This window comes from Microtus oregoni, unplaced genomic scaffold (assembly GCF_018167655.1).
Source record: "Microtus oregoni isolate MIOR12 unplaced genomic scaffold, Mior012 000042F_ref0000377, whole genome shotgun sequence".
Classification (NCBI taxonomy): Eukaryota; Metazoa; Chordata; class Mammalia; order Rodentia; family Cricetidae; genus Microtus; species Microtus oregoni.
The window spans coordinates 7,108,924-7,129,305 of NW_024543209.1; the positions used below are offsets into that span (position 1 = coordinate 7,108,924).

Consider the following 20,382-nt stretch of genomic DNA (forward strand, 5'->3'; position numbering starts at 1 on the left):
ACGAGTCAGGGCTCCAGTACTAAAACATGCAGTGCACAGTACAGTGCCCTGATCAGCTGCACAGAATTCTGGGCAATATACTTCAAGAAGGCTAAATCCTGTAACACCACCACTCCAGAAAATGAAACTGTGAGCTCGAGGCCACCGTGGGATATATAGAAAGATCCTACCTTTAAAAAAAGACATGCATGTCAAGACATACCCTATAAGCATAGTGCAGATATTCAGAATCGTATTTAAGGATGATCTGGGTGGCAGGCACATCTTTAATCCTAGCACTTGGAAGGCAGAGACAAGGCAGTGAGTAGAGGAAGGTAGCTCAGGCTACAACGGGAGGTTGTAGTTGCAGACACTAAGCCTGCTTTCAAGACACTTAAAAGCAGATGTGAGGTTAAGTCCCTGTTTGCATGACAGTCCTACCTTAGAAATTCCCAAAGGGTTTTGTGTATTTTGGTTTGGGTTTTTCTTTTCTTTTTCTTTTGTTTTTGAGACAGCATTTCTCTGTGTAGCTTTGGAGCCTGTCCTGGAACACACTCTGTAGCCCAGAGGCTGGCCTTGAACTCATAGAGCTCTACCTGCCTCTGTCTCCCAAGTGCTGGGATTAAAGGTGTGTGCCACCACCACCCAGCTCACAAATTATTTTTAAAACAAGCTTCGAGACAATGTCCAAACAATAACACTCCTTGGTCATTCCAAACGGGGAATCCCTAAGTATGACGCTCACGGATCCCCTCATGGCTCTTTACTGTCCTGCTCTCCACATCTCAGGCAACATCCCAAACATCCCAGTCACTCCAACAAAGAACACCCGAGAAGTGTTCTTAATAGCAAACTTTATTTTCACTGGTATTTGACAGGAACATGATTTCACAGCAGACCTATACAAAAGATCCCACATCACAAATGTCACCGAGAGATTTCACACACTCTGGGCAGGCCTTGTGGCTCTGGAGCCCCCCATGTTGACATCCTTGTCTACTGGTCCAGGAGACATGCCATCACACAAGAACGAAACTGCATGAAGGCAGCATCTGCTCTCAGGCTCGCCGCTCGCCACCCCTGACCAGTTACAACAGCAAAAGCTCACTGTCACCTCTGCGTGCTCGGTGGACATTTGTAAAATGTCAGAATATGTAAATACGCTGCACTTTTTTCTTCAGACATTGTAAATGTGGACATGTAGGGAGTTTCAGTTCTTCAGGGGCCCAAGCGCAGGTGTGGCTACTACGGATGAGAACCCAACACACTGATTCCAAGCTTGGCAACCATCAGCAAACTGTTCAAAGAAAAACAAGTGATCAGGCTAAGGACATACAGGTGAGTGTTGTTTCGAAGGATCAAAGGCTGCAGGTCCCGCTCAACTGTGTGTGAAGGGAGGAGCTGAAGTAGAGCAGTCTGGAAGAAAACATCTCCTTCCAGGAGGCAAAGAAAAACCACAGAAGTCTCACAAGGGCACACGGTACCCCTAGACCAATGCCAATAATCTGGAAGAGCTGAGGAAATGAGGGGAAGAGAGAACAAAGCCTCAGAAGTCACAGGGTTGGCCAATTAACGGCATGTCTCCTGCCTCCCAGTCTAGTGTCGTGACCTTGGCCTAAGTTTTCTTTCCAGTGTTTAAGACTTTGGTTAACAGCATAAACATAGCCAAAGACAAAGTATCTATATCTTCCTGAGACAGGTTTTGTTGTTGCTTTTGTTTTTTTTTTTTTAATTCTCCTTCCTCCAGAATGTGTTTATTATACTTAAGAACTTGTCAATTTAAGACAGTTTCACAATTAAATAGAAAATGGAATTCAGTAAAAGAAATTTCGTTTTAGTAACACTTTTAATACAGGACATTCAAGTGACTAACGAACAGGGAACCAACACGGACAGTCTCACACAGCCACACCCAGGGGTTTGCTCAGAGGCTTGTGACATTAGTAGTGGAGTCTAGGGCAGTCCACAGAGCAAATTCAAGATCATGTCTACAATGAATGAATATACTTAAGTCCTAAATCAACTACGAAGGCTTTTTTTGTCTTTTCCACGTGTGGAGAAAACTTCGTCTAAAAAATGGGAGTTGAAGTCTAGATTAGGCACACTGAAGTGACCGAATGAAGTGTCTTGAGCAAAAAGCAAAAAAAAAAATGAAGAGAAATGGAAAGGCAAGTACCTGGCACCTGCGATTAGACCTGCAGGCATGAATTTCCCGGAGTTGTAGAACCTCATCCCCATAATGCCAGCCAAGGTCCCGGATGTAGCTGAAAAAGAGAAGTCCAACAGTCAGCACATCCTCCATGCAGGGGAGGAGTGAAGTCCTGCCTCCTTTTCGAGGTCCAGACTTCACCCTATAATGGTGGGGGTTGGGGGAACACTGAGCTTCACTGCTGCCCACAATAGTCAGGCCTAAGTACAAATACTGGCCACATTCTGCTATAGTTGACTCTGGACTCTTCCCTTGAAGCTGATATTCTGAGTGCTTGGTTCTCATCTCAGGGCACTCCTTTGGAGTTTATGGAGTGGACCGAGGTAGATCAATGAAGCTTTGAAGGCTACATCCACCCTAGGTCTCCAACCTATTTCCTGGCCCCTCGAGGTGTGAACACACCCCTACCGCAAAGGGCTGGGCCACTCCCACCACCGTGCCTTCTGTCTCTGAAACACAAGAGCAACTGAGCTGTCAGGTGTTGTCTGGTGACAGAGTGACCTCCCCAAGCCCAGCCTGCCAGAAAGGCCTCATTTCCACAACTCTTCTGCAAAAACCCATGCTTTACTTCCACCTCCTCAAAAACACCGTGCAGTTCCTTTACCCTACATGCTGGCTATCAAGTGTTTTGGCAGAGAAACGTTGACTGCATTTGCTAAGCTAGAGACTAACTGCATTCAACAATACGACCTTTCGGTGTTTGAGCGTCGAGATACAAGCTAGCTTAAAGAATCACACACAAAGTCTAATTTGTTCTACAATGATTGCTACACACACGACCTGACAGGGAGCAGGGAGCTGATTCAGGAACTTTACGGAAGGATGAACTAGAGAAGCAAAGACTTAGCCACTATCGGCAACCAGAGCAGGTGGTGTGTGTCTGTGGTCTCAGTTCCACGGAGACTGAAGGAGGGCCACAAGTTCAAAGACAGCCTTGACAACTTAACAAGACTCTGCTGTGGAATAATCCTTCTGTACACTGTGAATATGTATTACTCCCATTGGTTAATAAAAAGCTGACAGGCTGGTACCTGGGCAGGAAGTTAGGTGGGAAGGCCAAACTGAGAATGATGGGAAGGAAGAGGGTGGAGTCATAGAGATGCCTGTCAGCTGCACAGGAAGACATGCTGGAGGACAGGTAAAGCCACAAGGCAATGCATAGATTAATAGAAATGGGTTAATTTAAATGTAAGAGTTAGCCAGTAATAAGCCTGAGCTATCAACTGAGCATTTGTAATTAGTATTAAGCCTCTTAGTGATTATTTGGGACACAAGCAGTCAGGACAGGAAACGTCTACTTATACTAGTCTCCAAATTTGAAAAAAGAAAGAAAAATAAAAAAGATGATGCAGCTGCAGACACAACCTAGTAGTAGAGAGATAGGACTAGGGAGGTGGTGGCCATGGAGACGGGGACAAAGACAGCACTGCTGGAGGCCGAGGGCAAGAGCACCCCAAAGCTGAATACATGAAGACTGGGTGCTTGTGAAAGCAGTGGACCTGGCAGATGTGCTGAAACACCTGCACGCATGAGAAGCTTTAGCACAGAAGTCCTCAACCAGTGGGTCCTGCATATCAGATGTTTACATCAATACTCATAACCATACCAAAATTAGTTAGGAAGTAGCAACAAAATAATTTTATGGCTGGAAGTCACCACAACATGAGGTACTGCATTAAAGGGTCACAGCATTAGGAAGGTTGGGAACCGCTGATTTAGCAGAGAAGCTTTTCCTTGATGTCCTAAAAACAAGGCATGACTTTCAATGGTGCTGCCAAGAGAAGAGCCAGGCCCTAAGCAGAGGTGCTTGCTAGTCAGAAAGGAAGAGAAAAGGCAACAGAAAAAACTGACAGAAGATCATCAGTGGTCACCTGTGTAGAGGAGAGACTCGGAAAAGTTTTGTACAGACACAGGTCACTGCAAGACTGGGGGTGGGGGGCGGTAAGCATTCTATGGTCAAGAGAATGAAGAATGAAGAGCATCCATGATGTCTGAGAGAGGAAGAGAGGAGAAGCTTCTGAGAGGGAAGGGCAAAGCCAGTGACTGAAGAGGAAGTAGGCCCAGCGGTCCTTCCTTTTCTAACGCAGGCAAAGCTGACTGCATGGGAGCTTTATGTGTGGGAGCCCGCAACAGGAGTGATTCTAAATAAATGGCAGACCCTAGATAGTCCACAGTTCAGGAGCCAAAGCCCTGAGAGAAGAGCTGCCTTGGACAGGGAGAGAAACGGGAAACTGGATGGCCTGGAAGCTGATGGCTGTAATCAACATCAGTGGCTCCTTTCAGTCAAGTACTCGTGGGGTCACCTGAAGGGAGAACGCTGGGATCAGAGAGCCACTCCAAACCATGATGAGGAAGCTGTTCAGAAGAACCAGGGGCTCAGCGCATCCTCGCCTCAGACTGCCCACAGCTGGCCTCCCTTCCTACTCTAACAGCTGGGGAAACCCCTCTGGGAGGGTTAGAGATGCCCGTGTTCTTACACTGTGGGTATGGGGCACACAGGTGCCACGCCCCTGACAAAAGCAAGCCCCAGGGTGGAGAAGGAGAAAAACGTGTCAAAGGTCACTATGAGAGGCTATCATCTCCCCCACACCCACCTCCCAACCCGGGCTGCACCAGGGCACTTGTCTACAGTTCCACAGAGTCACATTACTTGTTGGGGACTGTGGACCCCCAGACCCTGAATTTCCTGTGAACAGCTTGTTTTCCTAAGCTTGCAGCTGCTCTGAGCAAACAACTTGTTCTGTGCTTGCAGCTGCTCTAAGCATAAGATAGGGGAGTGAAATTTTTGGTGGGCTTGCAGCTGAGAGTTAAGGAGGGGCCATTGGTCAAGGAGATCCTACCTAAGCTGCCCTGGAACACAATAAAGTTGGAATTCTTGATTCAAGGGGGCATTCCTGTTTCAAGGATGACCCGTGTCTCTGTCTTTGTGTTTCAATCTCCAGCCCCTTGCACGGCTCGCAAACCATATTGTAGCACACAGAACAGGCACTGCGTTACAAGTACCTGACTTCCCAATGAACTTGACTGCTCCCCAAAGGCAAGGTCTGTGTCTGACAGAATTAACTGTCCATAAAAGGGGAGAGACGCTCAACTGGGGAAAAGGCTACGTGGACTCAGGGCCTCATGGGATGTGTGAGATTTCTCTTAAGTTTCAAGCAAGCTGTCTTGAGTGTGAAAGCTCAGCAGTTAACTAACACACACTGTTTAAAACACATCTCACCGGGAAAATTAAATCCGTGTAGTATAAAACCCTTCTGCATTCTGTATATGAAAGGGAAACGACCCAAGGTTCACCACTGTGAGCCCCGCCTAGACCTTGGCAGAGCAGGTGACTTGGCGGGAAAAAGAACTCGCCACACCTGCCCACCAGCGTGTCAGAACCAAACAGAACACAGCTGCAGAGTCTGAGGCAAACCTACCTAGGAAAACCCATACATTCCTGGGATCCTGGGACAGCTGGTAAGCACCAAGGCCTGCGAGGCCCCCGAAGAAGAGTCCGGCAGCCAGGGACGGCACACTGCCTGGGGAGAAGCAAACAGGCATGCATCTGGGTTGTAATGTCACACATTACAGATGGAATCTAGGAGACTTCCCTCCCCTCCAGAGTAAAACTACAAAAGAGTGTTCCCAAGGCTTAGAGCCACAGGGCTCCCAGAAGAGGGGAAGTCTAGGCCTGTAGGCAGAGTACTGAGAATACTGTATACATAATAAATAAATAAATCTTTAAAAAAACTAAAAAAAAAAAAAAAAAAAAAAGAGGGGAGTCTACCAGAGAAGATGGGATCTTACCATCCATCCCTGTTGGGAGCTACTGGGGGCTGTGGTCCCCTGGACCCTGGATTCCCTGTGAGCGGCTTGTTTTCCTCTGCTCTGAGCAGCCTGCAGCTGCTCTGAGGACAAGACCCTGATGGCAGGCTGGTGGGTCTGCAGCTGAGCTGGGGCGTGGCCAGAACCCTATATAAGCTGCCCTTGGGCACAATAAACTCAGCACTCTTGTATCAAGAGTGACCCGTGTCTATGTCTCCATCTCTCTCTGCGTCTGTCTGTGTTTTTAAGGCTCTCAGCCCAGTTCCTGGCTTGCGTACCAACTTGTAGCAGCACGGGAGCTACGGTGTAGCCTCCACGCAGTGCAGACTGTGTTCTTTACAAGCGGAGGCCCTCAGCGAGATCAGGAACTACGGATCCCTGAGAGATCACTCATGATTATATAGAAAAGGGGCATTCTTGTATCAAGAATGACACGTGTCCTCGTGTCTCTGTCTGTCTGTCTGTGTGCGCGTGTGATTTTAAGTCTCAAGCCTGGTTCCTGTAGTGCAAGCGCTACAGGACGGTCAGTTTTTACACACCCCAGCCCTCGCTCCTTCAGGAGGGGGGGACTCAATACAATGCTTGTCTAACCCACATAAGGCCCTGGCTTCAGGCTGGTGTTAAACAGATAACACACACTGCGTAGAGACAAGGTTTCCCTCTCGAGGAGCTGACAGCGCACTGGGATCTGGTGTATGGCAAAGGGTGATAACAACCACCCACGACCACCTCTGCCTATCTGTAAACAGAAAAAAAAGAAAAAAGATGCCTGGCTCAACTTATCCAGATAGCCCAAGGCCAGTGCAGGAAGAGCTAGGAGCCTGACTACGCAGGCTGCACTCAGGGGCCTAGCAAAGCCAAGTCGAGCAAAACTAGGCTTCAAGGACCCTGGGGACCCCCATTTCACTGGAATCACTGACAGTTTTAAGAGTAACAGGAAGGGCTTACCTGCTTTTGCATAGCCAATAATCCCCCCAGTGGCAACCAGGGCCGCATAGCCGAAGCCAAGATAATGTAAAGGCACCCTGGAACGGCAAAAGGGAGAAGCCAGTGACAACCAAGTTTAAAACACAGCACAAAAATCACAGTGTGAAGCTCAGGCTGGCGATCCGAGTCTGACTGGATTACAGGGCAGAAGGAGAAAACCAACTCCGACAAACTGTCCTCTGACCCCCTGGACACGCAACATGACACTTGTGCATCTTAAACTATGTTAAACAAACATGGTTTTTAAAATCACTGGCAGGGATAAAAAAAAAAGTCATTTCTAGCAAATCTTGTTACTGTATGGACAGAACTAGAGGCTGGGTGACATGCCAGAACTAGCCAGAGGTCGAATTCAATTCAAATCCAGGTCAAAGGCCACTAGTTCATGGATCATGCCACAACCCATGCTGCCCCTAGGCTGTGGAAGGCTGAAGGCTCCTGTCACATGCTCTGGTTTTAGAAGCTCTGGGTGATTCTATTCCCACACAGTGGGCACTTACAATGGGCCACTGTCCTTCTGCATTGTTCACTTTGGAGATCACACCAGGCCTGCACCTGTGGGGGAGAGGTCAGAGCAGTTAGAACACTCACGCCTTGTAGTCAGAAAGAAATGAGTTCAAAGTACAGCTCTCCGTAGTGGTGCAAACAGGTCCTTGGGCACACACGCAGCCTCTGGTCGCCCTAGAGCTGCAACCCGGTGAAGGTAACTGGGTTAACGGGTAAAGCCTTCCTTCCGTATGAACGGAAGTGCTGGAGAAGCACCAAGTATTTCTACAACCTTCGCTATAGCACAGACTCACAGAAGGACTCCTTCTGCTTAGTACCTGTCCACAGCTGACTGTTTCAGCAGTTAATTGAGTGGTGGCTAAATCAGAAACCAAACGGCCTATGCCTCAACTCTTCTAATCCTCTCTGAGGGTCAGAACGCTGTTTCCTCACATATGTCAACACTTAACTTACAAACTTTTAGAAACCCTTGGATCCGACACTCAACTCCTGCTAGGCTGGAGCGAGGGACAAGAAAATGCCCGGGAGCCCGAGTCACAATTGCACTGGGCTCCACACGCCGACAAAGTAACTAACTCCTGCTCTCTCACAAAACAACCCTCTGCAGCACCGAAGGAGCGCAGGCGCGTTTGGGTCTCCACTCCCGGAAGGCTGGGAACCTCCGGGTCAGGAGAGAGTCGAAAGCGCCGAGTTCAACAACGTTTTGGAGGAGCAGAGAGCGGGCCGGTGAAGCGAGCTCAGCAGCGGGTGCACCGGAGAGTCCCCCGCGCCTGCGGGCTGGGCGGCCGCATGCGGAACAATTCCCGAGTGGCAAAAGGAGCAAAGTAAGAACACACCGGAATCGGAGCCCCTGCGCTGAAGGACGAACGTGCGAGCGCACAGCAAGGGAAGCAGGTCCAGAGTCGGGTCTGCAGACGTCACTGCGCGCGCTGCGTCCGAGCGGGAAGGGCGGGGCTTGAGGCGATGAGCGGAGCCTAGGGGAGAGGATGGGCGACACCTAGGGCGGGAGAGGGGCGGGACTTAGTTCCGGGCCCGTTGTATTTTGCATTCTTGGGAGAGGTGGGGCTTGAGGAGCCGTGGGTTTGGCTTCCAGGTCTGAGTCCCAGCTTTGAGGCAGGGAAGAGGTGCAGTGCCTGACCCATAAGCTGCCATTGGGAGGATGAGTTGGAGGGGTTTAGTTTAGCAAAGAGAAATATCAAGACAACACTCAAAATCAGTAGCCAGTGTCTCTATTATTAAATCAAACTTTTACATCTAATGTTTTTATCTGCATAAATGCCTCAGGATAAAAGCCCTTGGGACACATACCTTGCTTGAGCCAGCAATAATAGACAGCAGCTGGAAAAATATCCAGGATACCAAAGGAAGAAAATCCTTCAAGTTGTTCACAACTGTCTCTAACTCCCATTCCTCTCACAGCACCTTCACACATATGTGAAGGCAAAACACCAATGCACATAAAATAAAAATAAAACTTAAAGATTTTACTTTAAGTTGGGCTGGGAGAGGGAGTGCATGAATTATCTTTCCACAACTGGGCTTCTGGAGTTGAACTCTAGTCTTTTTACCAGAGTGGCAAGTACCCCACCTACCACCAAGCCATCTTCTTTTGATTTCTACTTAAATCATGCCCTTGGGGCTTCCCATCCTTTAATATCAAGACATTCAGGCAACTGACATCTATTGAGCTGTCCTTTTTTTATGAATGTTATGTATGTACGTAGGTAAGTAGGTAGATCTGGCTATCTTGGAACTTGCTATGTAGACCAGGCTGGCCTTAAACTATCTGCCTACCTCTGCCTTCTGAGCACTGACTTTAAAGGTGTATGCCATCACTTGACAAAATATATCCTATGATGAGGGTGGTAGTAACAGGTCACTGTCATTAGTACCTACAGTGTGCTAGGCTCGTTCAAAGACGTACACACACTGACACATCTTGGTAACCCTATACCAATCCTATGAAGCAGAGGATTATGTCTGGTCATGGCAACAAGGAAGTGAACCAAGACTGGTTTAGACTAGCATAAGTGGGTGGCTATTTTGATGCTCTGAAAGATGGGAAATTGAGAAGTGTTGTTTCCTTGCCTTTCAATTTGCTTGTCACTCACTGCTTAGAAGCAGAATTGTCTGAAAAGCCCTTCATCCTCTCTGGTGAAGACTTGACAGGTCTGCACAAGGAATAAGGCGCTGGGTGCTGGTGGTACACAGGCAAAGCTTGCTAGCATGCAAGGCCCTTGGCGTGATCCCAAGCACCACCACATATAGTAAAAACTCTGGATCATTTTAAATACAGTAGTTTTACATCTTTACTTGCTTTGAACAGTAAAAAGTGTACATTACAATGACCACATATGTCAATATATAATAAAATGCCATCTGCCAAAAATAGTTTTACTATTTAACAAAACAAAGTGCCACCTAAAAGTGGCTCAGTTTTAGGCTACACGTTTTCTCCCGAAGGAGAAAATCCTTTTGTATCTCACACGGGAAAGTTAGGTGTGATATCTGAAAAGAAGAATTTGTCAATAAGACATTCTCTTGGGGAGAAGATGTCTGAGATTTTCCATGTAAGTTATATTTTCTTTTTTCTCTTCTTTTCCAACACGTCTGTCATTTTCCTCATCTTGGCTGACAACGGGCTATTTCCTTTCGTTGGCTTCTTGCTGTCACTGGTTAAACCAGACTTCTTTAAGTTAGGTCCTGATGTTTCTTCTTCCTGATTCTTATCACCAGATTCCTTTTTGATCTTTTTGGGTTCTTTATTTACTAAACACAAGAAATAGCACATTAAGTTTCTCACTCTCAAGTGAAGTTTTAACAACTCAGGAAGGAGCAGACTGCTCAATCTTTTAAATGGTTGACTTAATTTACCAGGGCAAGGCTCTGTTGCTGGAGGAAGACTCCCTTTTCCATCTGTCGCTCTGTCTAACCACACTCCAAGACACGTCAGCCTGGCACCAGTGTCCACCTCACACAGCAAAGATGGGGGATCTTTCTGAAACAGAAGGGAAAAACCTTATACTTAGCCCAGAGGAATTTTCCTCTTTTTCCATAATGAAATAATCTTAGTTGAGGTCTTATTATACCACTATGTACCACTAAAGAATGCTTCAGTCAGTGCCAGAATGAGTGTACCATTCCACGCATCACAGTACCCACGCATAGACACGTTCCACCAGGGTTTACATGAGCACTGCCCAGCAATGTCTTTCATGACATCACCCGTCAGGTGCTGCGAGCTTGTATTTCCTGGGCATACGAAAACAATATCAGAGGTTGCTGACTCCTGTGGTTTATAATTGATCTCACTAGGCCGTTCACAGAGTCAATGTCTTCCAATTAGAAAATCCTAAGGACACAAGTGATGTCTTACGTAGACAAATCACACCTGCAGTATTGTTGAAAATAAACAATACTAAACTGAGAGAAAGGAGACTAAAGAAAGAAAATCAGTGTTTGATTATTTGGTTCAAAATTAGTAGTAGTTCCGTAACTGATCAAGATCTTTCAGACTGTTTCTAGTAATGGCAATCTTTTTTCTCTAGCATTTTTAGAGCTAAAGACGACACAAGGAAAGCACGGCACATTAAAGGGTTAGAAGGGCAATAGTCTGAGACCCGATCTTCACCAGCCCAAAGCCTAAGGATCTATGTTTTATGAGTCTCATTAAACAGACTGTTAAAGTAATACTTTAATATACTACTATCCAGTGTGTTGACACTGGGGGAAGACACTGACCTTATCCTGCTTAAGCGTCCACATTTTGATGAAACCATCATTTGATGCTGTGACAAGAACATGGTGTCCTGGAATTTCAAAACTGAGTATGTCTTTTACCCTAGGATAGAAACATTAATGCCAGAGATCATTTCTTCTAGAGGGTGTGATATCATAAAACTACAACAGTCTCCTGCTTTCCAATGTTTCAAGTGTTTTCAAAGTGTCCATAAACAAGCTAAGATATAACAAGTGTTGCACATTCCCATCGAACAGTGAGCTATTTTCACGCCAAATATGGGATAAAACTGTCTGGATCGTAAAAACAAACTGCAAGGACGGGTACAAACACTCACGCAACCTCCTAGGTCCTACAATCCAGATGAGGATGTACAAGATGAAGCCTGTTAACCCAACCAACTACATATCCAGAAAAAGGAAAGATGCTGACTTCAGGCTCACCAAGAGGAAGAGAAAAACAAACTTCTCCAACTCCAGGGCAATCACTACTTCCAGTCTAAGCTGCCTTTTTCTTTCTGGATTGTGACTATTGCCCAACAGACCATTCACCTTCCACTTCTGCTAGATAGATGTTTCAGATAGAAGTAAAACCACGCCATCACCAGGCCTAAAAACCTCAAAACTATAATTTACTTTAAAATAACATGGATGGAACCAGCACGATGGCTCCCTCAGTAAAAGCACCTGCTAGGTAAGCCGGCTGGCCAGAGTTCAAGCTCTAGAACCACATAAACGTGGAAGGAAAAAAATCGCCTCCCAGAGTTGTCCTGACCTCCACACACTCACTGCGGGTGCCCCACCCCCATACACACCTCACAGACACACAGCACACAATTAAACAATAATAATTAAAGCACCACGGAGGAGGAAGTGCCTGGGGATAAGAACGGAGCTCAGGCTGGTCCTGAGGTGGCTCTACAAATAGGCTCCCTAACTGACCTGCTAGCCTTTCAAGTTTTCTCTAAGTAAACAAGACAGGCTGGGAAGGAAGCTCAGCTAGAGCATCTGCCAAAGCACCCCGGCCTTGCTACAGTGTGGGCCATGGGAGCCCAAGCTCCCAAATGTTTTGCTCATCACGGAAAAAGAATGGCGAAGTAGAACTGTCGTGAATACATTAGAAACGGCTTTCCTAAAATGACTTTACTTCCTAATACCGGGGAAAACACTGTACACCAACTGCAGGACTGAAGGTTTACAAAGACAGGTTTCTTAAAACAACCATTCCCAGAAAGCAAGATTTAAGACTTACTTGAGACATGGAAGATTAAGCTGATGAACTACACTGGAGTAAAATGCTGTATGCTATTGCCTTTCTCAAAATTATACTTAAAAAAAAAAAAAGCAGCACATCAAGCATCAGCTGGCCTGGATTTGGGAGAGCTCCCTTACTTAAGTGTGGAATGATCCTGGCCAAGTTAATGATCTCTTACTCTGAGACTCATATCTACCCCCTTATATACATATACCAAACACTTGGAGATGGAGCTCGATAACGTTATTTCATTTTTCCTATGAAAGAAAATTGCAGGGAAAGGGGGCAGTGGGCAAAGAGATTAAGAAAAGGAAGAGCAGTAGTCGAGAACAAAGCTTTTGCTTTGCTCAAATATGCTTGATATTAGGCTCCAAGTCTAAGAGTAATTTTATTATTATTATTATTTCGTTTGTTGGTTTTTGTTTTTCAAAACAGGGTTTCTCTGTAGCTTTGAAGCCTGTCCTGGAACTTGCTATGTAGACCAGTCTGCTCTCAAACTCACAGAGATCTGCCTGTCTCTGCCTCCTGAGTACTGGGATTAATAAAGGAATGCACCACCACTGCCAGGCCTAAGAGTTATTGTCGCAGTCACTTCCCTCCTCTTGCATTATGAAATCCAGGGATATAATAACACTTCCCATCATCTCCATAGATGCCAGGCATCACAGCCATGTGACATGTCTGAGTCCCCTTGGTGTTATTCAGAGACACACATGCACCCACAGATTTATGAAGTTATTGCCTGTTGACATTCAGTAAGACACAGACTGCTTTAGAAAAAAAATATACCTGTTTTCATGAGCTTTAAATTCACAGAGGCACTCTAGGGAATCACAGTCAAAAAACCTTACAACTTCTTCATCTCCAGCTACTGCAAGGACAGAGTCCTAAGAGAAAGAAAAACAATACTCTGAATATCCCCAGGAATTATGACACCTCAAAACTTCCACCCCTGCTTTCCGGAACTCACTGAAAGAAATGTGACCGACGAGATTCTCTTTCCATTTGTGATGGTGCCACTCACGGACGCCGTGTCCAGCTGATAGACATCCACTTTATTCAGTACAACTACTATGTACTTCTCTCCACTTGGGGACCACTCCACTATGTGAGCATCTGTAGGGCAAAACCATCTTTATCTTACCGGGCCACCTCAGTGCTTGGGAGGTAGAGAAAGGAGAACTCAGGAGTTTAAGGCCAGCCTCAGCAACAGCAATTTTGAAATCACACTAGCCTATATGAGACTCTGTCTCAACAGCCCTACCCCATCTTACAAAGACTTTTTTTCTTAAAAAAAAAAAAAAAGATAATAAAAAAAGGAAAAATGCATTTTTCCCAAGGGGAAATGGTTGTAATCTCAAAACAAATCCCTAACATACTTCAGAAGGTAAACTGTACACAAATGCAGTTTAAGGAACTACTGAGTCCTAAAGACGGTGTGTGGCAGAACCCAGAGCGAACACAGAAGAGAAAGTAACATGAAACACTTGTTCTCGTTCTCAGAAGCCACCACCATCTGATCAGGAAGTACACATGTACACACACGGACAGAGAATGAGACCATGGGCTGGAGGAATGGCTCAGCGTTAGCAGCTCTTCCCACTCGTGCAGGGGGACCCATGTTCATTTCCCAGCACGTGGTTCAGGGGAATGGACACCCTTTTCTGGCTCTAACAGCACCAGGCCCACATGCCCACATATCTACATGCAAGCAAAGCACTCAGGCACATTAAATAAAAACCAAATACATCTTTTTAAAAAGGGGCTGGAGAGATGGCTCAGCAGTTAAGAACATAGACTTCTCTTCCAGGGGACCTGGGCTTGATTCCCAGCACCCACATGGCCATCTGTAACTTGAGTTCCAGGGGATTCAATGTCATCTTCTGACCTCCAAGGGCATCAAGGATCCAAGCAGTACACAGATGTTCATGGATGCAAAATACTCATACACATAAAATAATCAATATATAAAAAATGTACCTGTGAACATTCATAGTCTAGCTAGTTATTATAAAATGTACAAAATACTCACTTTGTTTTATATTTTTTATGAAAGCAGATCTTCCCTCTACAAGATTCCATGTTCTGTAAAACAGGAGGTTTGTTTAGAGCATGATGTCACTAAGTGGGAAAAAAAAAGCACAACAGGCCTCCTCACAGGGCAATTCCACTACAGACTATATACTTAAAAAGCAGCTGCCCTTTATTTTGTAGCAGTATCAACAAATGTTTCCTTCCTTTCCTGACACTTTAAACATGTTGTCAACTGCACTTTCACCTAGTCACCCATTTCTCTTCAGGGTCACTCTCCTCCCCATTCACCGTACAGTAACAGAAACATGGGCTGTTGTTTTTTCTTACAGGGTCTCAGTCTGGAACTTGCTATGTAGACCAGGCTGGCCTCATATTCACCGAGATCCATCTGCCTCAGCCTTCTAAAGGCTGGGGTTAAAGGCATGAACCATCTTGCCTGGTCAATATAGATCATTTTTACAGCAGCGTTACAAAATAGTTTCTGCTGACTTCCTTTCTGCTTTGCTCTTGTTATCACAACTTAAAATTGTTGAAAACTTTGGACCAATATGGACCAATAACAAGTATCTTGTTATTGCTAAGTACAAGATACATTAGTAAAGATGCCCTTGGGAATTTATAACTTACCTTAATGTCTTATCAGTACCAACAGACAGGGCCAACTTGCCGGACGGGTGGATAGAAAGGAAAGTCACATGTCCTCTAAAAGGAAAGGGATAGTTAGCCCTCAGCTTGACTGGCACAGTAAGAATGCCAACAGGGCCACAGCGACTCACTTGTGAGCTTTAATGGACTTCAGGCATTCCCATTTCTTTGCGTCCCAGACACAGATGAGTCCGTCTTCTGCACCACTAATTAAGTGTCGAGTGCCATAGAATTTTAGGCAAGTTACAGTGCCTATGAAAAGGAAGACAGGCAACCATCATATTGATTTTGAACACAAATTCTGTGTCTGGTTGGAAGTGCAAGAGGATGAATGCAGTATGGAAGTGGCTCTTCCTAGCACAGACAAGACCCAGGGTGAATCCCTAGCACCAGGAAAGCAGGGAAAGTCAGTGCCTTGGCACTACTGAATTACACCTTAAAAGTGTGGGGAAAGGAATCCGTGTTCTTCTTATTAAAACCAACAGTTTTCATTTGTTTTGGTGCCTCTGGAAAATTAAATTCAAGAGTCTCTGTGTATGCTGAGCTGTAAGAATACAGCTTTAGGGGCTAGAGAGATGGTGCAGGGGCCAAAAGCCACTGGCTGCTCTTCCAGCCCCAATTAAACGCTTTCTATTTGTAAGAGCTGCTTTGGTCACGGTGTCTTTTCATAGCAATAGAATAGTGAGAAAGACACACTCACCACTGTGGTGCAGCAGAGCCCCATGCTCTATCTTTTTTTTCAAGTCATAGATGTGAATTGTTTCATCTTTGCTCCCGGTGACCACAAAGCGATTGTTGGCTGCCACTGCCGACAAGGAGGCAGTGTGGGCATGGTGAGTGAAGTCAGCCACAGGAGTCCATGTCTAAGACAGAATGAAATGTACGATCAACACCACAGTCACATCACAGTTCTCTGAAAATACAGTTCTACAATCTACAGAATCAACCAGTGTATCCTGCAAACAGAGAAAAACTAGGTACTAATACACAGATTAAAGCAAAATGACTGGAGACCCGAATAAGGAGTGTAAGTTAAGCTCGGTAGCATATCTCCAGATCCCAATAATGGAGACTTACATAGAGGCTTCCATATCAGTAATTCATTCAAATGCTCGGCTTTTTATGAGAAATAATTCCAGTAACAACTGCCTGTTCTCTCATTGGTATCTATGTAACTAGTCTATTATATATGCTTGGTAGAAATAACAATGAACCAAGAGATCTGTATTCAAGTACAACTTTCACTCCAAGGAAAGAAATACAAAACAAATGAATGTGATGTATTTATCACACAGAGATAAAGACAGGGTAAGCCCTATAAAGAAAAATAAGACCTATGGGTAAATTTTCATTAGTACCAACATGAGCCCTTGAGAACTGCTAATGAGACTCAGGGACCAGGTGCTCATTACTGCATGGTTTTTAGTTTGAGAAACGTGATTGAATGAGTACAAAGTACAGAACACATGCGCACACATACAGTACTCTTGAATTGAAGAAACTGTGTGGAAAGTGTTATTAACCAAGGAAGGAAGAAGAAAACAAAACAAAACCCCCAGCAAAGCTCTTTGAAGATGCCTATGGTGAATCATTGTCGTCCTAAAGAACTACAGCAGTGGACAGTCCTCCGTCAGTCAAGAACAGGACTCCGTGGACTCAAGACACAACATGCCTGGGACATGTGGCTTTACTTCTTCTAAGTTTGTTTCTTTCTTTCCTCGTCTCCTTTTTGTTTTATTTTTTTGTTTTTCAAGACAGGGTTTCTCTGTAGCTTTGGAGCTTGTCCTAAAACTCACTCTGTAGATCATGCTGGCCTCAAACTCACAGATATTCACCTGCGTCTGCCTCCCCGAGTGCTAGGATTAAAGGTGTGCACCAGCCCACCCAGCCTCTTTAAAAAAAAAAAAAAAAAAAAAAAGGGTTCTCCTTATGTAACCCCAGGCTAGTCTTGAAATCACTGTGTAAGCCAGGCTAATTTTATCCTTTTTTTCTGTTTTCTTTCCTTTGAGACAGGATCTCACTGTGTAGTTGCTGCTCTCCTAGAACTCACTATTCAAACCAGATTGCCCCAGGACTCAAGAGAGATCTTCCAGCCTCTGCCTCCAGGTACTGGGATTAAAGGCATGAGCCACGACAGCTGGCTTAAACATTAAACTCTTAATTTTCCTGCCTAAGCCTTTTGAGTACAGACATGAGCCACCGGACTTAACCATGCAAGTTTCATATCAAAGTACTACTTCTTTATTCAAATTACATAAATAATACTGGTCACCTTGGCTATTGGCTAGATTTAGAAGCAGCACCTGGTAATGTGAAAACCTTAAGCCTGGGAAACGCATGGTGGACCCTGACTTGTATTTATAAAGTGTCTTGCCCTGTGAGAAACCTCCCAATTGTTGTCTGTAAATGAGAATGGCTGGATCTGTGTCAGGGTTGTTGTGTATCGGAAATAAGTACACTACAAAGAAAACACACCAAGGAAGTGCCCAACAGAATGGATTTGTGGGTGATAATTGGAACTGTTCAGAAGTGATCATCTGGAGTATTAGGAGATCACATTCCTAGTCCTGTATATGGCCGTGTTTTCTGTTTGACTACTACTGTGTTGCCAATGATCTGTACCTTATTTTCATACCTAATAAAAGTAAATTTCATACTGTGCTACACACCAAGTATTTCTCTTTCTTGTTTGCCAGCCCTTTAATCAGGAAGGTTGCTAGAGCAGGAACCACACCTCTGGCACCTTTTCACCCTACCAGTAATTCACAATAAATGGTGAATTTGTATTACTTTCTTGATCCCAATCCAGACGTAGTATTTTGTTCATTAGGACAGAAACTCAGGGAATGGTAAAGTTACTTTTACGTTAGACCTTGAACAGCTAACGTTTTTGTCAGCTTAAATGGACACCTCGTTTTTGTATATGTGCTTCAAATGCCAGCTTTTTCGTGCCCCGAGAATGCTTTAAGTTTTCCTTCCTTTGAATGAACATAACTGCATTTTTTATGGGGCACAATACATATTTCAATACATACAATACATATTTCAATACATACGCCGAACAGATGTGAAAAAAGCAACCTATCTATCCCCTCAACCACGTGTCATGTCTTTGAGTTGACAACATTCAACCTTACTAGGCAAAAAAATGAGAAGTCATTCCTCCCCATCCAACTGCATTCCTGCAAGCATCAGCCATCCTCTCTTCGCTACCTCCTTACCCTGGCTCCAACTTTCCACACTGAGATCAACGTTTTCGTTTCCGTCTGTAGACATTTTTATTTACTATAACAAGTAGATATCTCCTTTTGAAAACCCTTTACTCTGTAAAGAGGAGGGTCTTTATACACAGGCTTTGAGCTCTCTATCCTACCTCAGTCTCTCGAGAGCCGGGATTCCCGGCATAAGCTTACCAGTTATCCACGCAAATCCTCCAATTATCCACGGAGACCCAGCATTAACAGCAGGCGCCGCCGTGTCGGCCCGGGAGGGAACCAGCCCGCCCTTCCCGACCGTCCCCCCTCCTCCCGCCGCCGCCCCGGGCTCGCGGCGCCTCACCTCTCGGTCGCCACTCGTCGCGGGCTCGCGGTGCACTCTGAACCCAAACAGGACCTGCTCGTAGCTGCCAGCGACCAGCTCCATTCAGCAACACACGTGCCGTGCAAACAAGCCGGCGTGAGGAGCTGACGGAAGAGGAGGCAAGCGCTTTCGGCTTCGGCGCGCGAATTATACGTCATCACGTAGTGGGCACCGTTTAGGCGCCTGTGTCTGCAGCAACTGAGTGCCTTCTCGAAGGTCACGTGGTCCTTCTACGTGGAGCTAGAGGCGAGAAGCCGCCGGTAGAGAGAGGGTCTCACAGCAGAGAGAAAATAATGTTGTTGCAAACAGGCAACTCCTGGGACACTGTGACCTAGGCGGGCCTTGGGAAGTGGGCGGAAAATACTCCGCGCAAGCCCCAATTTCCGGTGCGTCTATGGAAGGGGCGGGTCCACTTCCGGCATCGGTGGGTGTTAGTGGTTGAGGTTCTTGGCGTGTTGCGGTGATTATGGATTCAGAAGTTAAGTTTTCTCCTTTTGCGGTTTTCTCGTTATTTGGGCACTGGGTCTCTCCACATCACCCAGGCCGGCCGCCTCCTCGCTCCTATTTTCCTTCTGTAGTTTCCCGTGGCTCCGATTACAAAGCGACGGGTTTCATTTTGGGGCAGAAAGCACTTTGGGACCCTTTCTGTCGGATCGGCACAGGATCGATCCGGGCTCCCGGCTGTCGGAGCTCTGACCGTGTCCCCTCGCTGGACTGAGTGCCCGGGCCTGCCAGTCCATATCCAGCCCGCAAACCAGACCATGCCGTACGCAGCTCTTCTTGCCAGCACGGTTCTCGGATCTAAACGCTCCTAAAACTGGCTCGCGTTAGGACACATGCTAGGCTCGAGAAAAAAAAAATATATCTTGAGCATGGTTATGTTCGAAATGTTTACTCTAATGTGCACCTCCTCCACCAGTGATGAAAGGGAAAGAGCAAAGGTTAATGGAAGCAATAATAACCCCCCCCCCCACACACACACACACACACATTGAGGTTTCCATAAGTTTTAGGCAGGCAGGGTCAGGGCATACGCTATTGCAGGTGAGTTAGTTAGAGCTTATGTCTGATCTTTACACAGGCATGTGAACTAATAAAGTCCCTAAGTGCTTAGACTTATTTCTTTTTTTGAGACACTTGTTCTCTAAGGTACAAATTGTCAACATAGTTAACCAGTTAAGGTTTTGCTTGAGAATGGGAAAACGATTTCACTTTGGAGGTTTCTGATGATCTTTCAGTTGTGGGAAGGCTTGCATTTTTCCAGCCTGGACTACTCCACTCGCAAGTCCGCACACAGTCCAGTTGAAACCCGTGTGTTAACTAATTTAATGCATCTTCGGTTAGAGCTAATTTTCCTGAGCGTGGTGCTCTCGGGTGCCCCTGGCTGTGCTGGAACTAGCTCTATAGACCAGGCTGGCCAGGAACTCACAGACGTCTGCCTGCCTCTGCCTTCCCAGTGCTGGAATCAAAGGCGTGCACTGAGGATGTTTTTTAAACTTAATCATTTTCTCCCGAGAACCACTAAAGTAGGAATATGCCCCCTTGGTTTGGAACCAAGTAAGAAAGTCTCATTTCTCCCTATACATGGTTTGTAGTGTTTTACTTCAGCTCATCATCATTTTAAGACATAGTATCCAAAATA

The 20,382-nt window shown here is 45.7% G+C and overlaps 2 protein-coding genes across 3 annotated transcripts; both read right to left on the bottom strand.

Moving 5' to 3' along the window:
* Positions 1–816: 816 nt before the first annotated feature.
* LOC121434041 (transmembrane protein 14C) lies at positions 817–8,431 on the bottom strand. Of its 2 annotated transcripts, none has more exons than XM_041632802.1 (6): positions 8,326–8,431; positions 7,483–7,537; positions 6,944–7,020; positions 5,608–5,709; positions 2,156–2,243; positions 817–1,276 (listed from the first exon to the last, which is right to left on the bottom strand). In XM_041632802.1, the coding sequence occupies exons 2-6, from the start codon at positions 7,503–7,505 to the stop codon at positions 1,225–1,227; spliced, it is 342 nt and encodes a 113-aa protein (XP_041488736.1). In that variant the 5' UTR covers positions 7,506–7,537; positions 8,326–8,431; the 3' UTR covers positions 817–1,224. The 2 variants fall into 2 exon arrangements, with proteins under 2 accessions (XP_041488736.1, XP_041488737.1); XM_041632803.1 differs by lacking the exon at positions 8,326–8,431 and adding an exon at positions 7,807–7,825.
* Positions 8,432–9,780: 1,349 nt separating this feature from the next.
* On the bottom strand, positions 9,781–19,043 carry Pak1ip1 (PAK1 interacting protein 1). The gene is made up of 10 exons (XM_041632800.1): positions 18,720–19,043; positions 15,862–16,024; positions 15,293–15,413; positions 15,144–15,218; positions 14,515–14,567; positions 13,453–13,598; positions 13,272–13,369; positions 11,231–11,330; positions 10,364–10,487; positions 9,781–10,258 (listed from the first exon to the last, which is right to left on the bottom strand). Exons 1-10 carry the CDS (start codon positions 18,801–18,803, stop codon positions 10,065–10,067), a joined length of 1,158 nt encoding a protein of 385 aa, XP_041488734.1. The 5' UTR covers positions 18,804–19,043; the 3' UTR covers positions 9,781–10,064.
* Between the last annotated feature and the right edge of the window lie 1,339 nt (positions 19,044–20,382).